Source organism: Pseudophryne corroboree, chromosome 1, assembly GCF_028390025.1.
Source record: "Pseudophryne corroboree isolate aPseCor3 chromosome 1, aPseCor3.hap2, whole genome shotgun sequence".
NCBI classification, from domain to species: Eukaryota; Metazoa; Chordata; class Amphibia; order Anura; family Myobatrachidae; genus Pseudophryne; species Pseudophryne corroboree.
Window position 1 is genome coordinate 1025675287 of NC_086444.1, and position 26089 is coordinate 1025701375.

General features: G+C 46.4%; 1 protein-coding gene across 1 annotated transcript in view; it reads right to left on the reverse strand.

Annotated features, from left to right (window-relative positions):
* Positions 1 to 26089, reverse strand: part of DCTD (dCMP deaminase) — a 57678-nt gene that overhangs the window by 24592 nt on the left and 6997 nt on the right. Inside the window, exons 2-5 of the mRNA XM_063920686.1 lie at positions 23516 to 23627; positions 14592 to 14727; positions 11624 to 11740; positions 4365 to 4461 (exon numbers count right to left, since the gene is read on the reverse strand). Coding sequence (XP_063776756.1) covers positions 4365 to 4461; positions 11624 to 11740; positions 14592 to 14727; positions 23516 to 23627 — 462 coding nt within the window. The remainder of the gene's footprint in view (positions 1 to 4364; positions 4462 to 11623; positions 11741 to 14591; positions 14728 to 23515; positions 23628 to 26089) is intronic.

A 26089-nucleotide genomic window follows, 5' to 3' on the forward strand; every position in this document is an offset into this window, starting at 1 on the left:
ACCAAAAGTACTGCATCCGATATTGTGGGGGGTTCTTTTGCTGTTGGGGAACAAAAGGTAAAGAGGTCGACTTACCCGCGGTAGCTGTAGAGATCAGGTCCGCGAGGCCGTCCCCAAACAATACATCACCTTTGTAAGGTAAAACCTCCATATGCCTTTTTGAGTCTGCATCCCCCGTCCATTGGCGGATCCATAAGGCTCTTCTTGCCGAAATAGCCATAGCATTGGCTCTTGAACCCAGTAAACCAATGTCTCTTTGAGCGTCCCTCATATACAAGACTGCGTCCTGTTAACAAAATTGTATCCCTATCTAGGGTATCAAGGTCAGCTGACAGTGTATCCGTCCAAGCTGCTACTGCACTACATACCCATTGTCAAAGTCAAAAATATTACATAGAGAGAACATACAAACTGCACACATTTAAGTCGCTATACTTGCAAATATGCGCAGCGAGCACAGCAATATATGGTAACACACGCATTTACTCGGACATGGCACAGAGATGGATTCGACACTTATTTCATACAGTACATAATTATAATAATATCAAGCACCAGACATCATGGAGATTTAAAATTAGCTAATGAATTAATGTCATGAATGTGTATTATTTGAACCGAACCAGATAAACCCATCATGTTCAATATTGAAACAAGCAGATTGATGTGTAGATTAATTTGATACTTGTTGTGAAGTTGTGGGACATTGCAGCGGATAGATATGATTATATGTATAAAAGCTAAGATCATTTTGTTAGAACAATGAATGATCAAGCCAACCCTTTTGCCAGATTTCAGGGCTGAACCTGATCAGCATATACAAAGCAAGAGAGACCCCTCCCCCAGGAACTAGGAAAAACAGGAAAGTTGTTGCTGGCTAGAGAGAGGTGTTCAGTTGCTTGTGGCCTCAGAGAACAGATGTAATGTAGCTACACTCAGAACAAAGCTCTCAGAAGCATGGCTGGATCATCACCAGGCACCTTACAAAGGCTAAGTATCATAATCTCAATATCACATGGCTGATTGGCATAGAATAGTTTAGATATGTGTTTGAGGTAGAGTAGTTGTGAAGTGATTGGTATAGAGTGGTTTGGTTTGGAGATACAAATGGCTTAAAGATAATGAGGCTTGTGTAGTTGTGGGATTGTTATGTGTTGGTGATAATACTCTATGAAATCTGTAATGAATTGGAACAGTAGACAATCTGTAGCATAGCATTCCTGGTATACATTTATGGATGGTGAGTTATAACAGATTATAGTAGTTTTACATGATGCATCTTGCTGAAGGTTTGAAGTCAAAGCATACTTCCTTTGTTACTGTAGTCATGTGCTTGTAGCAATGGCAGGCTGATATGTGTGGTTACATTGTGATCTGGTCTTGTGATGATTCATATCGCATAGCCAGCATACCATATGCTCTGGTTATTGAGATACTGAGTTTGTTTGGAATGTGAAATTGAATAAGATGGTTCTAGGAAGTTTGTTTGGAATGTGAAATTGAATAAGATGGTTCTAGGAAGTTTGTTTGGAATGTGAAATTGAATAAGATGGTTCTAGGAAGTTGGATTGGAATGTGGAATAAGATTAGTTGGTTTGAGTAAAATGGCTGCTGCTGGGTGTTTTCCCCTCCCCCTTTCAACCATGTGTTGCAGTCCTTGGAATCATGGGAGGTTTCCCAAAATGGAGTCTAGCTTCTGTCCCATGCGGTATTGTAGGGTTGTGTATATAGGGACAGCCAGTATGGGTAAGCTCAAGTATTTTCTCCACAAAGATTCTCAGCATTGACTAACATGCGCAGCGATTGTTCCTCACATGTGTAAGCTTCTCTGCAATCATATTGTCTTTAATTGTTATTGTGAGCCATATCTCTCTCTTCTCCCCTTTTCTCTCTCTTTTCCTCTTAAAGTATTATTGTACCATTATTGTATTTCATGTGTAGTTATCTGGTTAGTTAGTCTATGTTATATTGGTAGTGTATGACTAGTATTGTTTTATTCTTTTGCAAATAACATTCATATAAGGCGTTAGACCCAAAGATCGGTATCTGTGTATTTCTTATATTTCTAAGTATACTCAGAGCGTCGGAGACGCACGAACAGCTTTAAAGTTAATAAGGTTACACTGTGTTGTATTTACTCTCTACCACTACACCAAGGTTTACTGCACAATACATTGTTTATGGTATAGTTATAAAGGTTTAACTTTGTGAGCGTCTGCGCCGCTGGTGATCTCCTCGTGGTCCCGAGCGTCCGCTACGCTAATAGCGATCCATTACGTTAGTCGGCAGCCAATAGCGTGCCTGCCTGTGATCTCTTGGCCGTAAGCGAACGTGACGCTTGAGCGTCTCGACTACGGCTGAGCGATTGTTACGCGACGTGCGTACCCTTACGGTAATTCATACGCCAATAGCGTACTGTGTTCTTTGACCTCTTAAAGGGTTTTAAGTAAGATAAATATTTAGCTTTATCACCATGCCGACGCAATTACTGGTCTAAGCAAAGTACCAGTATGAGTGTAGACAGAATTTAGTGTAGTCTCTTGCATGCGGTCCGCAGGATCCTTGAGGGCCGCTGTGTCAGGGGACGGTAGCGCCACCTTCTTGGAAAGGCGTGTTAAGGCTTTGTCCACTGTGGGAGAGGATTCCCAACGTACCCTGTCCTGTGAAGGGAAAGGGTACGCCATAAGAACCCTTTTGGGAATCTGCAGTTTCTTATCTGGACATGCTTTTTCACATAACTCATTAATTTCATGGGAAGGAGGAAAGTTTATAACTTGTTTCTTTCCCTTAAACATGTGTATCCTCGTGTCGGGCACCGAGGGCTCATCAGTGATATGTAACATCTTTTATTGCAATAATCATGCACTGAATACTTTCTCACCCTGGGGTGCAATCTTGCTTCATCATAGTCGACACTGGAATCAGAGTCCGTGTCGGTATCTGTGTCCCTAATTTGTGAGAAGGGACGTTTCCGAGACTCAGATGGGTCCTGTGAGTCGGTATAATCCGTAGATTGATTACCTGCCGACGCACTGGACTCTGCTTTGTCCAGTCTTTTATGCAGTGAAGCTACACTAGCATTTAACATATGCCACATATCCATCCAATCCCGAGTCTGCACCGCCGACTGACACACCCCACTCATCTGTTCCACCTCCTCTTTGGAAAAGCCTTCAGTTTCAGACATGCCGACACACATACCGACACCCCACACACACTGGGATATAACTATAAGGGGACAATCCCCTAAAGAAGGCCCTATGGAGAGACAGAGAGAGAGAGTATGCCAGCACACACCAGCGCCAACTGACCCAAGGGAAAAAACCCAGATCGCGTGCGTGTGTGTATGTATATGTATATGTATATGTATATGTATATGTATATGTATATGTATATGTATGTATGTATATATATATATATATATATATATATATATATATATATATATATATATATATATATATATTTCCCTACTCACTGTGCCTTAATTATGTGCCCCCCTCTTTTTCTCAGCCCTCTGATGCTCAGCAGGGGAGAGTCCGGGGAGCCAGCATTCTCTGCAGCCTCTGTGGAGAAAATGGCGCTGGTTAGTGCTGAGGGATCAAGCTCCGCCCCCTCGTGCAGCGGGCTTCGGTCCCGCTCGTGAATTTGAAAAAAAATGGAGGGGATCCGTAGTTTACTGCCTCCGCAGCCTAGCTACATACTTTTTTGCCTAAATCTAGGTTTATTGCTGCCCAGGGCGCCCCCCCCTGCGCCCTGCACCCATCAGTGCCATGTGTGTTTAAGTGTGGGAGCAATGGCGCGCAGCTTCCTGCTGCGCGCTTACCTCAGGAAGATCTGAAGTCTTCAGCCACCTGATGTCTTCTTATGTCTGACATACTCACCCGGCTTCTTTTTTCCGGCATCTGTGAGGAGGATGGCGGCGCGGCTCCGGGACGAACCCCAGGGTGAGACCTGTGTTCCGACTCCTTCTGGAGCTAATGGTGTCCAGTAGCCTAAGAAGCAGAGCCCTTAACTCTTAAGAAGTGGGACTGCTTCTCTCCCCTCAGTCCCACAATGCAGGGAGTCTGTTGCCAGCAGAGCTCCCTGAAAATAAAAAAACCTAACAAAATTATTTTTACAGAAAACTCAGGAGAGCTCCCTGTAATGCACCCTATCTCCTCTGGGAACAAGATCTAACTGAGGTCTGGAGGAGGGGCACAGAGGGAGGAGCCAGTGCACACCATACTAGAAAGTTCTTTTAGGTGACCATGTCTCCTACGGAGCCCGTCTATACCACATGGTCCTTACAGAGTCCCCAGCATCCTCTAGGACGTAAGAGAAAAAAAAAATTGAAATAATATTTAGAAGTGTTATGTCCTTACGTGTATTTGATACCAGTTAGGTCAAACATGTGCCTTGAAGCTTTCATTTCTGGTGAATCATGATACTTATCCGACATGTATATCACTTCTTTAATACCTAAAAGCAAAAATAAGAATTTACTTACCGATAATTCTATTTCTCATAGTCCGTAGTGGATGCTGGGGACTCCGAAAGAACCATGGGGAATAGCGGCTCCGCAGGAGACTGGGCACAAAGTAAAAGCTTTAGGACTAGCTGGTGTGCACTGGCTCCTCCCCCTATGACCCTCCTCCAAGCCTCAGTTAGGATACTGTGCCCGGACGAGCGTACACAATAATGAAGGATTTTGAATCCCGGGTAAGACTCATTACCAGCCACACCAATCACACCGTACAACTTGTGATCTGAACCCAGTTAACAGTATGATAACAGAAGGAGCCTCTGAAAAGATGGCTCACAACAACAATAACCCGATTTTTGTAACAATAACTATGTACAAGTAATGCAGACAATCCGCACTTGGGATGGGCGCCCAGCATCCACTACGGACTATGAGAAATAGAATTATCGGTAAGTAAATTCTTATTTTCTCTAACGTCCTAGTGGATGCTGGGGACTCCGAAAGGACCATGGGGATTATACCAAAGCTCCCAAACGGGCGGGAGAGTGCGGATGACTCTGCAGCACCGAATGAGAGAACTCCAGGTCCTCCTCAGCCAGGGTATCAAATTTGTAGAATTTAGCAAACGTGTTTGCCCCTGACCAAGTAGCTGCTCGGCAAAGTTGTAAAGCAGAGACCCCTCGGGCAGCCGCCCAAGATGAGCCCACTTTCCGTGTGGAATGGGCTTTTACAGATTTTGGCTGTGGCAGGCCTGCCACAGAATGTGCAAGCTGAATTGTACTGCAAATCCAACGAGCAATCGTCTGCTTAGAAACAGGAGCACCCAGCTTGTGGGGTGCATACAGGATAAACAGCGAGTCAGATTTTCTGACTCCAGCCGTCCTGGAAACCTATTTTCAGGGCCCTGACTACGTCCAGCAACTTGGAATCCTCCAAGTCCCTAGTAGCCGCAGGCACCACAATAGGTTGGTTTAAGTGAAATGCTGAAAACACCTTAGGGAGAAATTGAGGACGAGTCCTCAATTCCGCCCTGTCCGAATGGAAAATCAGATAAGGGCTTTTACAGGATAAAGCCGCCAATTCTGACACGCGCCTGGCCCAGGCCAGGGCCAACAGCATGACCACTTTCCATGTGAGATATTTTAACTCCACAGATTTAAGTGGTTCAAACCAAAGTGACTTTTGGAATCCAAAAAAAAAAAAACTACATTGAGATCCCAAGTGCCACTGGAGGCACAAAAGGAGGCTGTATATGCAGTACCCCTTTTACAAACGTCTGAACTTCAGGGACTGAAGCTAGTTCTTTTTGGAAGAAAATTGACAGGGCCGAAATCTGAACCTTAATGGACCCCAATTTCAGGCCCATAGACACTCCTGTTTGCAGGAAATGTAGGAATCGACCCAGTCGAATTTCCACCGTCGGGCCTTACTGGCCTCGCACCACGCAACATATTTTCGCCAATTGCGGTGATAATGTTTTTGCGGTTACATCCTTCCTGGCTTTGATCAGGATAGGGATGACTTCATCCGGAATGCCCTTTTTCCTTCAGGATCCGGCGTTCAACCGCCATGCCGTCAAACGCAGCCGCGGTAAGTCTTGGAACAGACAGGGTCCTTGCTGGAGCAGGTCCCTTCTTAGAGGTAGAGGCCACGGATCCTCCGTGAGCATCTCTTGAAGTTCCGGTTACCAAGTCCTTCTTGGCCAATCCGGAGCCACGAATATAGTGCTTACTCCTCACCATCTTATCAATCTCAGTACCTTGGGTATGAGAGGCAGAGGAGGAAACACATACCCTGACTGGTACACCCACGGTGTTACCAGAGCGTCTACAGCTATTGCCTGAGGGTCCCTGGACCTGGCGCAATACCTGTCAAGTTTTTCCCAACAGTTTATAATCCTGTGGAAGACTTCTGGGTGAAGTCCCCACTCTCCCCGGGTGGAGGTCGTGCTGAGGAAGTCTGCTTCCCAGTTGTCCACTCCCGGAATGAATACTGCTGACAGTGCTATCCCATGACTTTCCGCCCAGCGAAGAATCCTTGCAGCTTCTGTCATTGCCCTTCTGCTTCTTGTGCCACCCTGTCTGTTTACGTGGGTGACTGCCGTGATGTTGTCCGACTGGATCAACACCGGCTGTCCTTGAAGCAAAGGTCTTGCTAAGCTTAGAGCATTGTAAATGTCCCTTAGCTTCAGGATATTTATGTGAAGTGATGTCTCCAGGCTTGACCATAAGTCCTGGATATTCCTTCCCTGTGTGACTGCTCCCCAGCCTCGCAGGCTGGCATCCGTGGTTACCAGGACCCAGTCCTGAATGCCGAATCTGCGGCCCTCTAGAAGATGAGCACTCTGCAACCACCACAGGAGGGACACCCTTGTCCTTGGTGACAGGGTTATCCGCTGATGCATCTGAAGATGCGACCCGGACCATTTGTCCAGCAGGTCCCACTGGAAAGTTCTTGCGTGGAATCTGCCAAATGGGATTGCTTCGTAGGAAGCCCCCATTTTACCCAGAACCCTTGTGCATTGATGCACTGAGACTTGGCTCGGTTTGAGGAGGTTCCTGACTAGCTCGGATAACTCCCTGGCTTTCTCCTCCGGGAGAAACACCTTTTTCTGGACTGTGTCCAGGATCATCCCTAGGAACAGAAGACACGTCGACGGAACCAGCTGCGATTTTGGAATATTGAGAATCCAATCGTGCTGCCGCAACACTATCTGAGATAGTGCTACACCGACCTCCAACTGTTCCCTGGATCTTACCCTTATCAGGGAATCGTCCAAGTAAGGGATAACTAAAATTCCCTTCCTTCGAAGGAACATCATCATTTCGGCCATTACCTTGGTAAAGACCCGGGGTGCCGTGGACCATCCCTACGGCAGCGTCTGAACTGATAGTGACAGTTCTGTACCATAAACCTGAGGTACCCTTGGTGAGAAGGGTAAATTTTGACATTAAGGTAAGCATCCTTGATGTTCCGAGACATCATGTAGTCCCCTTCTTCCAGGTTCGCAATCACTGCTCTGAGTGACTCAATCTTGAATTTGAACCTCTGTATGTAAGTGTTCAAAGATTTTAGATTTTAGAATCGGTCTCACCGAGCCGTCTGGCTTCGGTACCACAATAGTGTGGAATAATACCCCGTTCCCTGTTGCAGGAGGGGTACCTTGATTATCACCTGCTGGGAATACAGCTTGTGAATGGCTTCCAAAACTGCCTCCCTGTCCGAGGGAGACGTCGGTAAAGTCGACTTTTGGAAACGGCGAGGGGGAGACGTCTCGAATTCCAATATGTACCCCTGAGATATTACCTGAAGGATCCAGGGGTCTACTTGCGAGTGAGCCCACTGCGCACTGAAATTCATTGAGAACGGGCCCCCACCGTGCCTGAGCTTGTAAAGCCCTAGCGTCATACTGAGGGCTTGGCAGAGGCTGGAAAGGGTTTCTGTTCCTGGGAACTGGCTGATCTCTGCAGCCTTTTTCCTCTCCCTCTGTCACGAGCAGAAAAGAGGAACCTTTTGTCCGCTTGCCAACAAAGGACTGCGCCTGATAATACGGCGTCTTATTTTGAGAGGCGACCTGGGGTACAAACGTGGATTTCCCAGCTGTTGCCGTGGCCACCAGGTCTAAAAGACCGACCCCAAATGTCCCCTTTCAAAGGCAATACTTCCAAATGACGTTTGGAATCCGCATCACCTGACCATTTTACTGGTAGAATTGGACAACGCACTTATACTTGATGCCAGTCGGCAATTATTCCGCTGTGCATCATGCATATATAGAAATGCATCTTTTAAATGCTCTACAGGCAATAATATACTATCCTTATCTAGGATATCAATATTTCCAGTCAGGGAATCCGACCATGCCAACCCAGCACTGCACCTCCAGGCTGAGGCGATAGCTGGTCGCAGTATAACACCAGTATGTGTGTAAATACCTTTTTTTGGATACCCTCCTGCTTTCTATCAGCAGGATCCTTAAGGGCGGCCATCTCATGAGAGGGTAGAGCCCTTGTTATTACAAGAGTGTGAGCGCCTTATCCCCCCCTAGGGGGTGTTTCCCAATGCATCCTAACCTCTGGCGGGAAAGGGTATGCAGCCAATACTTTTTAAGAAATTATTAATTGTTATCGGGGGGAAACCCACGCATCATCACACATTTTATTTCTCAGATTCAGGAAAACTACAGGTAAGTTTTTCCCTCACCGAACATAATACCCCTTTTTTGGTGGTACTCGTATTATCAGAAACGTATAAAACATTTTCCATTGTCTCAATCATGTAACGTGTGGCCCTACTGGAAATCACGGTTGTCTCTTCACCGTCGACACAGGAGTCAGTATCCGTGTCGGCGTCTGTATCTGCCATCTGCCTGACGGCCTATGAGACGTCTGGACAGGCACAAGCTGAGTAGCCGGCTGTCTCATGTCAACCACTGTTTTTTTATATAGAGCTGACACTGTCACGTAATTTTCAACAGTACATCCACTCAGGTGTCGACCCCCTAGGGGGTGACATCACTGTTACAGACACTCTGCTCCGCCTCCACATCATTTTCCTCCTCATACATGTCGACACACACGTACCGACACCAAGCACACACACAGGGAATGCTCCGATAGAGGACAGGACCCACTTAGCCCTTTGGGGAGACAGAGGGAGAGTTTGCCAGCACACACCAGAGCGCTATATATGTATAGGGACAACCTTACAATAAGTGTCTATCCCTTATAGCTGCTTATATCTGTTATTTTGCCAAATAAGTGCCCCCCTCTCTTTTTTACCATGTTTCTGTAGTTGCAGGATGCAGGGGAGATTCTGGGAGCCTTCCTACCAGCGGAGCTGTGTGGGAAAAATGGCGCTGTGTGCTGAGGAGATAGGCCCCGCCCCCTTCACGGCGGGCTCTTCTCCCGCTTTTTACTGGAAAACTGGCAGGGGTTAAATACATCCATATAGCCCAGGAGCTATATGTGATGTATTTTTCGCCAACTAAGGTAAATTCATTGCTTCCCAGGACGCCCCCCCCCCCAGCGTCCTGCACCCTCAGTGACCGGAGTGTGAAATGTGCTGAGAGCAATGGCGCACAGCTGCAGTGCTGTGCGCTACCTTATGAAGACAGGAAAGTCTTCTGCCGCCGATTTATGGACCTCTTCTTGCTTCAGCATCTGTAAGGGGGCCGGCGGCGCGGCTCCGGGACCCATCCATGGCTGGGCCTGTGATCGTCCCTCTGGAGCTAATGTCCAGTAGCCTAAGAAACCCAATCCACTCTGCACGCAGGTGAGTTCGTTTCTCTCCCCTAAGTCCCTCGATGCAGTGAGCCTGTTGCCAGCAGGTCTCACTGAAAATAAAAAACCTATTTAAACTTTTACTCTAAGCAGCTCAGGAGAGCCACCTAGATTGCACCCTTCTCGTTCGGGCACAAAATCTAACTGAGGCTTGGAGGAGGGTCATAGGGGGAGGAGCCAGTGCACACCAGCTAGTCCTAAAGCTTTTACTTTGTTCCCAGTCTCCTGCGGAGCCGCTATTCCCCATGGTCCTTTCGGAGTCCCCAGCATCCACTAGGACGTTAGAGAAAACAGTTTAGCATCAGGTCCAGAACAAACACAGCATCAAAGTAACATAGGCTGTAACACAACAGGGCGTATGTAAGAGAATAAATTAAAGTGTAACGGTGCTGTAGCAAGATACCCAGATTTCATTAGTGCAGTCACATGACTTTTAGAAGGATACTTCTGAATTACAGCATATCCTTATAAGACAGGTTTTCAGAACAGTCCAGAACACAGCACTAGTCATCATTGGAAAAGAAAGCATCTTTCTTACGTCATACTACACAGCCGTTTTTAATCCAAATGATTTGATACAATTAATATTGTATGGTAATTAGCAACAGTTTTCATAGGAAATAGAAATGTGCAAGTTCTGTTTTTCGTATAACGAACCAACCTGAATTCGCAGTTTCAAACTAGTTCCAAGCCCAGTCTCAGGTTTTCCTGCCAGGCCCAAAATTCAAAATGAGGCAAAAGGTCTTCTTGGCATCAGATCTCACGTGTTTTGGATTCTAGAAAAAGTCCTTTCCTTGGGGATTTGCGTGCCATTTCACACAGGACCCCAGAGGGTTATGGTGTGGTGTAGTGGGCTGCAGCACTGCGAGGCACTGTGTTGTGTGTTCAGTGCAGGCACAGTAAAACATTTAAATGAAATGGTCGAAAAATTATTAGGTGCCAGTGTGCCACCATTACTAAAAGCACTGTCGACAGAAGAGCAGGAGCACCAACTAAGTACCAATGCTGTGGCTGCTGCCAGTCATGACAGTACTTAAACATCTACTAAAGGTGATCCAGGGGACACAGTTTAAGAAACTGCCCCACTAAGGCTGAAGAACAAACGGTGTGGTCAGAAATTTCACAAATCCCTTAGGAGAGTCTAGGTGTGTCCACGTTAGCTATGTCTGAGTATGACATGTTCTCAATGTGACAATGTATAACACTTTTAGCAAGCCATCGGTAGCTTGGTTTGTGGGGGCCCAAACAAACCAATCAGTTCAGCCACAAAAGTGGTAGTCCTTGTCGCTAATGTGCTTGATTTGTTAAACTGTGCATGTACTTTTTACATATACAACATGTGGGTGGGTGAGAAGGCCATCTTACACAACTTTTCTTTTTAGGATGGCCTGTATTTTAGGGGGGCATTGGAGACTGTCTTCAATGCATAGAAAAACTATTTTATTGGTTATTGCTCTACTACATTACTAATTTGGAACCTATTTTTAATCACAAATAGCTGTGCGTTTGTGCCGTTGCTCTGTTGCTTAGTTTAGCCGGTCAGCCTTTGGACAATATTTGTAGAACAATATTGTAAGCTGTGAGGTGGTCAACAAGTACCTGTTTTTAGCTATTTTTGTTTTTTTTTTAAATCAAGATCCAAAATACTCTGGTGCTTTTGCCAAAACCAGAAAAAAAAAAAAAAACACTAAGGGTGGTTTTGCCAAAACCAACACACTGGGGTCTGCGCACATCTCTAACAGGTATTAAGGAAATCTGGCACAAAAGAGGAAGTCTGTACTGGTTCCAGGTTTAGGAGTGCTACCACATACATTTCTGGTTGCAATATGCATTTTTACTGAGCTGCTAAGTAATTGTCCTTAACTCAAGTCCTTACCTGCTTGGATGATTAATTTAGCACACTCATTGCATGGAAACAAAGCAACATACATGACACAGCCTTTTACATCGGCAGAATTTTTGTTCATAATGGCATTCAACTCGGCATGGCAAACTGAAAAAAAAATTTAAAAAAGTTACTGCTGACAATGGCAGAAGTATTATATTTCCTTTGTAGGTCAGCTATAATGTAGATAAGGCAACTGGCTAGTTTTCACATTTACGGAAAAGACTTGCTTATTAACAGCCTTGTCTAGTTAGCCAAGTCCTTACAAGAAAGGCAGGATTTACTGCTTCACCAAACTTAGTTTACTGAAATAAACACATGCAGAATGAGTATTTCACACGTCTGGATTTAAATGGCTGAAACATTCACCAAATATATACAGATACCAACCTCTTCCCCGCAGCATGAAGAAAATATGAAAAAAAAAAAAAAAAAAGTCAAACAACGAGAAAGAAAAAACAAAAAAAGATCCCTCCCCCAAATGTAGCACTATTTAGCTAAATGTTGTCACCAACTGAACAAACACCAGTAACGATCCAATTGTTCTAATGGCATGTGGCAAATAAGACCCTACAGGCTATAGGAATTTTGAGATGCAATATCAAGACTTGTAGAAGGCTAAGGGTTTAGGATAGAGCCACCAGAAATAAAGTAATAAGCGTTCTGCAGGGGAGTCATTCCAGTATGTACTAGAATCATGGTCAGTTTTGTGACGAGTTGTTAGTATACAATCCCAGCAGTAAAGCCACTTACATGTATTCTCATATTTTAACACAGAGAACTAGATGCTGCAGTATTACAAATTACATCCAAAATGTAGGTCTGCTTCCTATACCATCTAAGTAAATAATCTGGGCAGAAGTACCTTTATAGAGGCTGGTTTTGGACAAAGCTATGCAAAGGAAATTAAGAGTCTGCAGGTCAAACCATTTTCAACAGTACAACCGTATATCAGATGTATACTGCAAGGCAAGACGTTCTTGAGGAATATCAGCATTATAATATTTGTCCTGTACGTAGATTAGGCAAAGATGGTTTGTCCATACAATGCCAGTCACTGTTCAAACTGGACTTTAGGACAATTCACAGCAGCTTTGAGAAAGCTGAGAAAGCTCTTGCCACTATTTAAGCTTTGGTATGTCCAGACAGGTTGGGGCTGAGAGATCGGCGGTCGGGATCCCGGCGGTCAGCATCCTGATGCAGGGATCCCGTTCGAGAGAATGTGGGCGGGCAGGGGGGGGGGGGGGGGGGGGGGGAGTGAGCGCAACAAAGCAGGTTCTGTTTCCTTCCTGTGGGTGTCGTGAACATCCACAAGTGGGAATAGACCCTGATGGTCAGGATTGCGTGTGTCGGCATTGTCAGGTGTCGGAAATCTGGCATCTGTATCCTGACCACCACCGGGATCCCGACTGCCGGCAATGTAACCGCATCCCTCCAGACATTAACCCTATCTTGGGCTTTGTAATAACCAAAGATTGACTATGGGACTTATACTTTTAAACTAATACATTGTGAGGAAAAACACTGCAAAAAGTGGAGAACATTGGAAAGAAACATAAATCGGCTATGCTTGGAATAGGTCTGGGAGACACGATCATTTTTATAGCACTGATTTGACCGATCGATGATACATAGTGGTAGCTTTGTCCTATTTTAAAAGAAAAGAAAAGCAAACAATAAAAAAGTGCTGACCAGTATTGGACCAATTGTAATGCTCTAAAGAAAGATTGCTTTTAGAATTGCAAATGCCTCATGGTATCATCTGTTTATATAGTAAAAGCACTGCAATACTCATCAAGTTGTGCGCAGGACATTTCATTATGCTCACAAAGCCTATGCGACCAATTCCTACTGACAAACACAATTTAATATATAAAGACATGGCAGAAATAAAAATACATACACTGAAGCTAGAAAGTTACAAAATCCCATTTAATCTACATAGCACATTCACAGCTGCCACAGCTGGGCTCTATGTGAAATATTAGAATATCACATCTAAGCTTATTTTCACCACAGCACAAATTCTATTTCAGCAATTTGGAGGGAGAATAAATGAGAATGGCTAATTTAAAAGGGTAACAAAGTCTTCCAGCACAGCTCTTATAAAATATAGTTAGGATTTTTCTGATGTATAGAGCTAGCAATCCTGTTATCAAGGGGTAAAAATGCAAAAGGCAATACATTATGATGTAATAGATAAAGACAGACTGCACAAAATAGGAAACACACGGGCCATCATTCCTATTTTTGGTTAAAATATGTAAAAATGTCTGCACACACTCGCTGATCCATGCCTTTGCTTTCTCTTACAGACTGCACGGAACGTGGATTTCTGTTTGTACCATCCTGAAGTGCAAGTAGAACTTTGAGGGCTTACTTACAGTTTTTGGGGGCTTACTTTCCATTACTTAACACTTGTGGGCTAACGCACATCGGTTGCAGGGCTTCCCAACACAAGAAAGCAGGCTACTAATTGTACGGTATCAGGCGTTAAACCCGGGAGCAGCAGACACATGGTAAGTCCTACAACTAATTGTATTCTCCCTTTGTATACTAGGCCAGAGTGTCAGTGATCCTTCTCTATTATACTGGTACCATTGGGGTGGAAAAATTGTCACTCCAGTAATGCCAATCTTAATGATTACAGAGGCGCACATTGAGACAAGTTAGAATGATTCCTAGCACTATCCACAATGGAGCTAGTAGAGGATTTTCCTTTCTTGAAACCCCCCCTCCTGCTCCCTAAAGAATCAGCAGCCTTGGGATGGGGGGGACCACTCTCAGTTATCCCTATTACAGAGTCAACCAACCCACGAGTGATTCAATACTTACCTCCACCCAGACCACAGATGCATCAATTAAAAGTTTTAATTAAGTAATAATCTCCAGTGTAAAGTGCAGTTCTCATCATGTATGCTAACGACATCCAAAACAGGGTGAAGACAATCGTACATACCATATGGATATTTGGTGTCAAGTCTGTCTTTTGCTGTCCTCGCCCATGGAAGGACATCATCATGACAGCCATTTGGCATCCCATTGTACCCAATACCAACAATCTTATTTTCAGGACTTACAATACATGCTCCAACCTAAAACAGAGAAGGGGAAATACATTTTATTTGCTTATAGTGAATTTATTAAGTGTTTAAAGTTCTTCACACGTCATGCTGACACTATATTAGTGTATAAAACTAAGGGACTATTGAAAGTAACACCAAAACAGTAAGCGTAAATTACATTAAAACACAAATACGCAATCTACATAATTTAGAGTCACCCACATCATAAGTGACCTACTGTGGGAATTCAGTTTGGTCTGACTCAGAACACACCCTAGTAAAATAAGTGTTTGTGTGGGTGTAATTGGAAAAACAAAACAAAAAACCCTCTTACAGGGAATGATTTTACAAAATGTAATACACTGTCATTGTTCTTTTTAGTATTACTCCTTAGCACACTACAGGTCCCAGAATCCCCAACCCTTTAAAAGGCAGTCTTGTAGATGTTGGGAGGACCTATAGTCCACTAGAGACTACAGGGAAGGAATGTTACTTTAATCTATCTTTAATCTATGTAACAATGGCACACCACCTCTCACCCAAGTAAGCTTGGGGTGGGGCGTTTTTTGTGTGGACTCAAATACCCTAGTATTATTTTATTACCAGTTATTTATATAGCGCACACATATTCCATAGTGCTTTACAGAGAATATTTTGCTCATTCACATCAGTCCCTGCCTCAGTGGAGCTTACAATCTATATTCCCTATCGCAAGTACACACAGACACATTCACACTAGGGTTAATTTAGTTGGGAGCCGATTAACCTACCAGTATATTTTTGGATTGTGGGAGGAAACCGGAGCACCCAGAGAAAACCCACGCAAGTACGGGGAGAATATACAAACTCCACACAGTTAGGGCCATGATGGGAACTGAACCCATGACCCCAGTGCTGTGAGGCAGTAATGCTAACCATTACACCATCCGTACTGCCCTACCGACTGGATTAGGCCTGGTTTGGTACTATGGGGGTAATTCAGACCCGATCGCTCGCTAGCTGTTTTTTGCAGTCCTGCGTTCGCATAATCGCCACCAACCGAGGAATGTATTTTAGCTGTGCAAGTGTGCGATCACATGTGCAGCCGAGCGGTACAAAACTGCAGTTTCTGAGTTGCCCAGGACTTACTCAGCCTCTGCGATCACTTCAGCCTGTCCGGGGCCGGTATTGATGTCAGATACCTGCCCTGCAAACTCTTGGACACGAATGTGTTTTTCCAACCACTCCCTTAAAATGGTCAGTTGCCACCCACAAATGCCTTCTTCCTGTCAATCTCCTTGCGATCGGCTGTGCGAATGGATTCTTCGTAAAACCCATCAGACAGCAATGATCCGCTTTGTACACAGGCGACGCGCCTGCGCATTGCAGTGCATACGCAGTTCTGACCTGATCGCAGTGCTGCATAAACCGCTAGCAAGCGATCAGGTCTGAATTACCCCCTACGGCAGGAGGACCCCAAGCTGTGGGTTTCCCTGCGATAGTGGCACCAGCCCTATAAAGGCAAAGCCTTGCACTGGGATTGGCATTTTCAGATGGACTTCGTTTTTTGGACCCTGATTTTAAGTACAAACCCAGAAAGAAAAAAAAAAAAAAAAAAAACTTAATAGGATTTTGGTACCTACCGGTAAATCCTTCTCTCGTAGTCCGCAGAGGATGCTGGGGTCCACATTAGTACCATGGGGTATAGACGGGTCCACCAGGAACCATTGGCACTTTAAGAGTTTAAGAGTGTGGGCTGGCTCCTCCCTCTATGCCCCTCCTACCAGACTCAGTCTAGAAACTGTGCCGAGAAGATGACATACTTCGAGAGAATGACTTAACACAGATAGCGGTGAGATTCATACCAGCTCACACATACAAGGCACGTGAAGTCAACTAGCTTGAACTAACCAGCAAACGGCTGAAACCTTACTTACCCAGTAACTTTGAAGTACGCAACTAAACGAAGTGGTACTGAACCAAATAACATAAGCAGGAAAACGAAGCGCTGGGCGGGCGCCCAGCATCCGCTACGGACGAGAAAAGGATTTACCGGTAGGTATCAAATTCCTATTTTCTCTAACGTCTTAGAGGATGCTGGGGTCCACATTAGTACCATGGGGATGCACCAAAGCTCCCAGAATGGGAGGGAGAGCGCGGAGGCTCCTGCAGAACAGATTGGCCTCTGACGACCTGAAGCTTGATTAAAGTATCGAACTTGTAGAACCTTGCAAACGTGTTCGACCCAGACCAAGTTGCCTCTCGGCAAAGCTGCGTTACAGAGACACCCCGGGCAGCCGCCCAGGAAGACCCCACCTTACGAGTAGAGTGGGCCTTAACAGATTTTGGACACGGCAGTAGAATAGGCATGCTGGATAGTGAACCTAATAAAGCGAGAAATAGACTGCTTAGAAGCAGGACACCCAATTTTCTTGGGATCATATAGGACAAACAAAGAATCCGATTTCCTGTGACGAGAAGTTCTCTTCACAAAAATCTTAAGTGCCCACACGACATCCAAGGACTTTGAAGTAATCGAGGGGTCAGTAGCCACAATAGGTTGGTTGATATGAAATGCCAACACAACCTTTGGAAGGAACTGCTGACGAGTCCGGAGCTCAGCTCTACCCTCATGGAAGATCAAGTAAGGGCTTTTGCATGACAAAGCCCCCAGCTCAGAGACACGCCTAGCAGAACCTAAGGCCAACAAGGTGGCCACCTTCCATGTAAGAAATTTGAGTTCCACCTCCTGTAGAGGCTCAAACCAATCCGACTGGAGAAACTGCAACACCACGTTAAGGTCCCAAGGCACCGTAGGCGGTACAAAGGGAGGTTATGTGCAGAACTCCCTTCAAATAAAGTCTGAACCTCCGGGAGGGCAGCCAATTGTTTCTGAAAGAAAATGGACAGGACTGAAATCTGGACCTTCACAGATCCCAATTTCAGCCCCATATCCACTCCTGCTAGCAGGAAAAGGAGAAAACGTCCCAGCTGAAATTTCACCGCAGGAAGCTTCTTGGACTCACACCAGGAGACATTTCTTCCAAATTCGATGGTAATGTTTAGACGTTACCCCTTTCCTAGCCTGTATGAGGGTAGGAATCACTTCTTTCGGAATACCCTTCGGAGCAAGAATCAGGCGCTCAACTTCCATGCCGTCAAACGCAGCCGCTGTAAGTCTTGATAGGCGAACGGACCCTGCTGCAGCAAGTCCTCCCGAAGAGGAAGAGGCCTCGGCTCTTCTTGCAGTAGATCCAGAAGGTCCGCGTACCAAGCCCGTCTTGGCCAGTCTGGGGCAATGAGGATCGCTTGAACCCTTATTCTCCTTATGAGCTTTAAGATTTTTTGGATGAGTGGGAGTGGCGGAAATACGTACACTGACTGGAACATCCACGGACACACCAGGGCGTCCACCGCCACTGCCTGAGGGTCCCTCAACCTGGACCAATAACGCCGAAGCTTCTTGTTGAGACGAGAGGCCATCATGTCTATTTGGGGTAGACCCCAAAGATCTGTTACCTCCCTGAACACCTCCGGATGGAGACCCCACTCTCCCGGATGGAGATAGTCTCTGCTGAGGAAGTCTGCTTCCCAGTTGTCTACTCACGGAATGAAGATGGCTGACAGCGCCAACAGGTGCTTTTCCATCCAGAGGAGTACTTTTGCGACGTCTGACATCGCCGCCCTGCTCTTCGTTCTGCCCTCTCGGTTTATGTAAGTCACTGTTACGTTGCCCGACTGTACTTGAATGGCACTATTTCTTAGAAGAGGGGCCGCCTGAAGAAGGCCGTTATAGACGGCTCTTAGTTCCAGAATGTTTATGGGCAGGCCGGCTTCCAGGCTTGACCATCTTCCCTGGAAGGTCACCACTTGAGTGACTGGTCCCCAGCCCCGAAGGCTCGCATCAGTCGTTAGCAGGACCCAGTCTTGAATCCCGACCCTGCAGCCCTCCAGCAGGTGAGGCAATTGGAGCCACCATAAGAGTGAAATCCTCGCCCTTGGCGACAGACGAATTCTCTGATGCATGTGGAGGCGAGATCCCGACCACTTGTCCAGGAGATCCGAGCATGAAGCCTCCCGTACTGGAGAGCCTCGTAGGAGGCCACCATTTTTCCCAATAGGCGAATGCATTGATGAACTGACACCCGAGGTGGCTTCAAGACCTCCCGGACCATGGATTGGATCAAACACGCCTTGTCCCGCGGAAGGAACACCCGCTGTACTTCCGTATCCAGGATCATTCCCAGAAACGACAATCTCCAGGTCGGCTCCAAATGTAACTTCGGAAAATTCAGAATCCACCCGTGACTCTGAAGCAGCCGTGTTGTGAGAACAATGGATTGGAGCAACCTTTCCCTGGATGATGCCTTTATCAGGAGATCGTCCAGATAAGGAATGAGGTTTACACCCTGTTTTCAGAGTAGCATCATCATCTCCGCCATCACCTTGGTAAACATCCTCGGTGCAGTGGAGAGGCCGAACGGCAGAGCCTGGAACTGAAAATGACAGTACAGCAATGCGGAATCTGAGATAAGCCTGATGCGGCAGCCAGATTGGAACGTGAAGGTACGCATCCTTGATATCCAGGGATACCAGGAATTCCCCCTCTTCCAGACCTGCTATCACCGCCCTGAGACACTCCATCTTGAACTTGAACTCCTTTAGAAAGGGGTTCAACGATTTTAGATTCAGGATAGGCTTTACCGAACCTTCCGGTTTCGTTACCACGAAAAGGTTTGAATAGTAACCCTTTGTCAACATGTGCGGTGGAACTGGCACAATAACTTGTGCCTCCACCAGCTTTTGGACAGTGTCCTGTAGCACTGTGCTGTCCTGCAACAGAGTTGGTAAGCCCGACTTGAAAAAACGATGAGGGAGACTTTGAAATTCCAGCCTGTATCCCTGAGAGACAATATCTACCACCCTGGGATACAGGCCGGACGAGACCCAGACCTGACTGAACTGTCAGAGGCTCGCTCCCACAAGCCCCACCTCCGGGTCCTCCCATCCACCGTTATGCGGAGGACTTAGGGGTACCCGAAGCAGGCTTTTGTTCTTGGGAACCTGCGGCGGCAGGTTTCTTGGACTTAACCTTACCACCCCTGAAGAAGGTATTGGATGACTTGGCCTTTCTGGTCTTGTTGGGCCGAAAGGACTGCTGCGTAGCTGAGGAGAATGAACTCTTCGGAGCAGGAGCTGCTGAGGGAAGATACAGAGACTTACCCGCTGTAGCGGTAGAAATCCACACGTCTAGGGATTCCCCAAAGAGAGCCTGGCCTGTATAGGGTAACGACTCCACACTTCTTCTGGATTCTGCGTCGGCCGACCACTGGCGGAGCCACAGTCCCCGACGAGCCAAAACAGACATGGAAGAAATTCCCGCAGCTATGGAATCCAGGTCTTTCATGGATTCTACCATGAAACCTGCAGAATCATGAATGTTGCGTAAATACAATGCAACCTCATCCCTATCCATCGTATCCAAATCCTCCATCAAGACAGCCGACCACTTCACTATTGCCTTTGCAATCCATGCACTAGCAATAGTGGGACGTAATATGGCCCCTGAAGCAGTGTACACTCATTTCAGAGTATTATCAATTTTCCTGTCTGCCGACTCCTTTAAGGCGGTAGATCCCGGTACCGGTAAAACCACCTTCTTTGAGAGTCTAGATACAGATGCATCAACAATAGGCGAGTTTTCCCACTTTTTCCTATCCTCCTCAGGGAAAGGGAAAGCTACCAGAATCCTCTTAGGATTCTGAAACTTCTTTTCAGGGTTCACCCAGGCCTTTTCAAATATAGCATTCAGCTCTTTTGACGCAGGGAAGGTTAGCGAGGCTTTCTTGTTTTCAGTGAAGAAAGCCTCCTCAACCTGTTCAGGTGTGTTATCATTAACATTTAACACATTCCTGATAGCCTCTATCAACAACTGTACCCCCCTTGTGAGAGATGCGGACCCCCGCAATACATCCCCATCACCATCTGTGGTGTCCGAATCGGTATCCGTGTCGTCCTGTGTTACCTGCACAAGTGCACGTTTGTGGGGGTATATTGTGGGGAGACCCGAAGTACCCGACAAGGGCCACACAGCCACAGAGGACTGCAATACCTGGTTTGCAGACTCATTACTGGCAACCCTGTCAGAAATCTGAGAAATCCAAGTCCTGATAGAGGAAAACCACTCTGGTTCCCTTGCTGGAATCTGTGCTAAACCAGTGCTAGAATGGGATCATCCTGAGAGGATAAATCCTCTGCAGCATATGACACTGTATCCCTAGACATTGCTGCTAGTGACCACCAAACACACCACACACACAAACACAGGATGGGGTAAGACAGAGTTCCACCGCCCCAAGAATGGCAAGAGAGAGACAGAGATTGGAGCCAACCCACACAAGCGCCTAAACCACTGAGAAACCCCCTTTCAGCGCTGACTTGTGCACCTTAATAGGACACACAGTCAAGTAATTAGCCTCCCCTCCCTTCTACAACCCCGTAGTACCGTTACAGTTAACTGGAGCTGCTGTGGAGGGACCAGGATCTTCCTTCAGCTTGTCAGCATGCAGGAAAAAGGCGCTGGAATGCTGCAGGTGCGCTCCGAGAAGCTCCGCCCCCTTCCCGGCACGGTCTTCCCGCTCTTCTGAGTTTAAATTTTGTCTGAGGAGTTGTGTTGCCTGGGATCCCAGTGGCCAGACAGGCTTGCTGACCAAAAGTGAGGGGTAAGCGCTGGCCCAGGGCACCCCTCACAGCGCCGCACAGTGTGCCTCTGGTACCGTCCGGGAGCGCGGTTAATACCATGCTCCCTCCTCTGTTGCCGCCATCTTCACACCTGCCCACCGCTTGCTGGGAGGGGGGGGGGGGGGGGGGGGGGAGAATCGGTGACTAACTCACCACTTTATTCAGCTCTATAGGGGGTCGCCGGCATGCTGCTGGGGTGAGCGGTTCCCCTGCGGTAGAGACCGATCAACCCCTCTGGAGCTTAGTGTCCAGTCAGCGGAGTCAGTGGCACAGACCCCGCAGGGCGGACACTGCTCCCCCCCCCCCCTCCCCCTTAGTCCCACGCTGCAGGGAGGCTGTTGCCAGCAGCCTCCCTGTAAAATAAAAACTCTAAAAATAAACTTTATTAGGAGAGCTCCCCTAGCTGTGACCGGCTCCTCCGGGCACATTTTCTAAACTGAGTCTGGTAGGAGGGGCATAGAGGGAGGAGCCATCCCACACTCTTAAAGTGCTAATTGGCTCCTGGTGGACCAGTCTATACCCCATGGTACTAATGTGGACCCCAGCATCCTCTAGGACGTTAGAGAAAAACATTTTGCATTGAAAAAAAAAAAAAAAAAGCCAGCAAAAGCGGTGTTTATATCCAACATTGAATGAGCTCCACAGCGTCACTTTACTACTGGAACAGAAGATCAACTGCTGGGTATTCCATTTTCATGAAATCTGGGTTTTAGAAGAAGCTGTGACCCAGGTCACTGGAGGCCATAGCCAGCTCCACACCAGGCCACACTAAACTCCCCACACACCATGTAGTAACCTATACATTTTCCAGCAGTTACTCGTGGAAGCACCGACTGATAGCTGACAAGTATAGGAGCTACTACTTTTTGAAGCGTAGCCTGCGACATGGTTATAAAAGTCAAATAAAATGGGATGTGGGCATATTAACAATATTTGCAATTTTATTTTTGATGGCTTGTACAGTTCAAGCGCTGACATTGTAATAAGGGAGGGCCGAACTAGTCAAGAGCCACACACCTCCTGTAAGCTCACCTTTGTTCGCTTCACATGTTACTCTGCAGCATTACACCAGAGGCCAGCGCATACCTATCTGATGCTGCCAGAGTAATGGGCTAAGCTCCAGCACATATAATGGGACTCAATACCAATGACGGAGAATATAGTTAAATATATAATTGCCAATGCTAGGAAAATATATTCATGGCAGCGTATTACAGGGAACATAATACTTACATTGGGACAAAACACATACACACAGAAAGACAGCAGATTGCAAAAGCTTTACAATAAGCATTAGTACTACTTTAGGATATGGACCAGCAGGTATTAATTAGGAATAGGTACATCAGGTCATATATGGCAGGTATCCCGTTGATAGATCTACAGTAAAAAGATAGTCAATAGGTAGACATAACAATGGTTGGCACACATACGCTCAATACAAGTTTCTTTTTACATTTTTTTATTATTTTCCATGCACAGGAAATAATCTGACACAAAACCATTAAAAAAAAAAAAAAAAGTGTCAATCATTTGTGTCGACCATTTTCATGTGAACATTTTGCACTAACTTTTCCATGTCGACATTTTGACTCAACCATTCAGGGTCGACCCATTGACTATCTTTGGGAAGGAGAGAATTCTAGTGCTGACGGACTAGTGCTCGCCAACAAATGCTACCCCTAGAGATGGCCATCGGTGGGTTATCCATCGATGGTCACCATCTGGAATGGATCCATTGATCGGTTTACTAGTCGATGGTCATCCCTGCTTTACAGTACAAATGCGGGCGAACCAGGGGCTTAGCGTGTCTTAGTGGGTGTCAGGGGGCAGAGCTAAGCTCCGTGCCCTGACACTTTGAGGAAAAAACAAATAGGTCACTAATACCCCCTTCACAGATACATGGAAATACCGTGTTTTTGCACATGAATGCGCATCAACCCAGATCTCAGTATATGTGAAAGCAAACAACCCGCCCTGCTCTGGCCTAGGGTCATGGAGCAGAGAGATGGGAATTTGCCTGCTTGCTAGACTCTGCAAATTCCCGGGTCACATATCTCAAAGCAACATAAAGGAGATAAAGAATACAACTACTCACTTGGGAACTTGGATCTTTACTCCTCTGAGCTGATAAAAAGGCGACAGCCATAAAATACTCACACCATTCTAAGTAATCTTCCCGCTTCTTGCACACTGCATCAACCGGTTGCCTGAAAATCAAAATGTAAATAGGATTGTAAAGACACTTAAGAATAACATTAGTAAAGTAAATATTGATACCGCAGCTGTCATTTATAATCAGGTCAAGTCTTAAGGTCCATACACACTTAACGATAAAATGAGCGACGTCGCTCATTTTCCCCCTCCTTGAGCGACATCGCTCATTTTATCGTTAAGTGTGTATGCCGCCAGCGACGACAGATGCGCGGCCCCGCGGGTCGGCAACGATCGTCGCTGTCGGTAGGGCATGCATGAAGGATGTGGACTGTCGTCCACAACCTTCATGCAGGGCTGGCGGGGGCGTGACGTCACTGTGCGATATGAGCGGTCATATCGCTCAGTGCGTACAGGCGGCCGCCAACCGGCCGGCTCGGGAGGGGGAAACGTTAGACGATGTCGCTCACAGAGCGACATAGTCTAATGTGTATGGGCCTTTAGCTCCCAGGATATTCCATTCAATACATCCCAGAGAAATTATAAATAGCACTAATGAATATATTTATATAATATATGCAGGTGAGACTTCTGGGTAAAAATAAGATTTTAAACCTACCGGTAAATCTATTTCTCCTAGTCCGTAGAGGATGCTGGGGACTCCGTAAGGACCATGGGGTATAGACGGGCTCCGCAGGAGATAGGGCACCTAAAAACTTTGACTATGGGTGTGCACTGGCTCCTCCCTCTATGCTCCTCCTCCAGACCTCAGTTAGAGAACTGTGCCCAGAGGAGATGGACACTACAAGGCAGGATTTGGAAATCCAAGGGCAAGATTCATACCTGCCCACACCAATCATACCATGTAACCTGGATCATACATAACCAGTTAACCGTATGAACAAAAAACAGCAACGGTCCAAGACCGATTCCAACTGTAACATAACCCTTATGTAATCAACAACTATATACAAGTCTTGCAGAGTTTCTGCACTGGGACGGGCACCCAGCATCCTCTACGGACTAGGAGAAATAGATTTACTGGTAGGTTCAAAATCCTATTTTCTCTTACGTCCTAGAGGATGCTGGGGACTCTGTAAGGACCATGGGGTTTATACCAAAGCATCCAATCGGGCGGGAGAGTGCGTATGACTCTGCAGCACCGACTGAGCAAACGCTAGGTCCTCATCAGCCAGGGTATCAAACTTGTAGAATTTAGCAAAAGTGTTTGACCCCGACCAAGTCGCCACTCGGCAAAGTTGTAATGCAGAGACTCCTCGGGCAGCCGCCCAAGAAGAGCCCACCTTCCTAGTGGAATGGGCCTTAACCGAATTTGGTACCGGCAATCCAGCCGTAGAGTGAGCCTGCTGAATCGTATTACAGATCCAGCGAGCAATAGTCTGCATCGAAGCAGGTGCGCCAATCTTATTGGCCGCATACAGGACAAACAGGGCCTCTGTTTACCTAATTCTAGCCATCCTGGCTACATAAATCTTTAAGGCCCTGACTACGTCCAGGGATCTGGAATCCTCCAGGTCACTTGTAGCCACAGGCACCACAATAGGTTGATTCATATGGAAGGAAGAAACCACCTTAGGCAAAAATTGCGGACGTGTCCTCAATTCAGCTCGATCCACATGAAAAATCAAGTAGGGGATTTTGTGTGACAAAGCCGCCAATTCTGATACTCGCCTTGCCGATGCCAAGGCCAACAACATGACCACCTTCCAAGTAAGAAATTTCAACTCAACCTTGTTAAGTGGTTCAAACCAGTGTGATTTTAGGAACTGCAACACCACGTTGAGGTCCCATGGTGCCACTGGAGGCACAAAAGGGGGCTGGATGTGCAGCACTCCCTTTACAAACGTCTGGACTTCTGGAAGAGAAGCCAATTCCTTCTGAAAGAAAATCGAGAGGGACGAAAGCTGAACCTTAACAGAGCCTAATTTCAGGCCCATATCCACTCCTGTTTGTAGGAAGTGGAGAAAACGACCCAGATGAAAATCTTCCGTAGGTGCATTCTTGGTCTCACACCAAGACACATACTTTCGCCAGATACGGTGATAATGCTTAACCGTCACCTCCTTCCTAGCCTTTAATAAAGTAGGGATGACCTCTTCCGGAATTCCCTTTTTTTCTAGGATTCGGCGTTCAACCGCCATGCCGTCAAACGTAACCGCGGTAAGTCTTGAAATACACAGGGCCCCTGTTGCAACAGGTCTTCCCTCAGCGGAAGAGGCCAGGGATCTCCTGTGAGCATCTCTTGTAGATCTGAGTACCAGGCCCTTCGAGGCCAGTCTGGGACAACGAGTATCGTCTGTACTCTTCTTCGTCTTATGATCCTCAACACTTTTGTGATGAGAGGAAGAGGAGGAAACACAGAGACCAATTTGAACACCCACGGTGTTATCAGAGCGTCTACTGCTACTGCCTGAGGGTCCCGAGACCTGGCACAATACCTCCGAAGTTTTTTGTTGAGGCGTGACGCCATCATGTCTATTTGAGGAGTTCCCCAAAG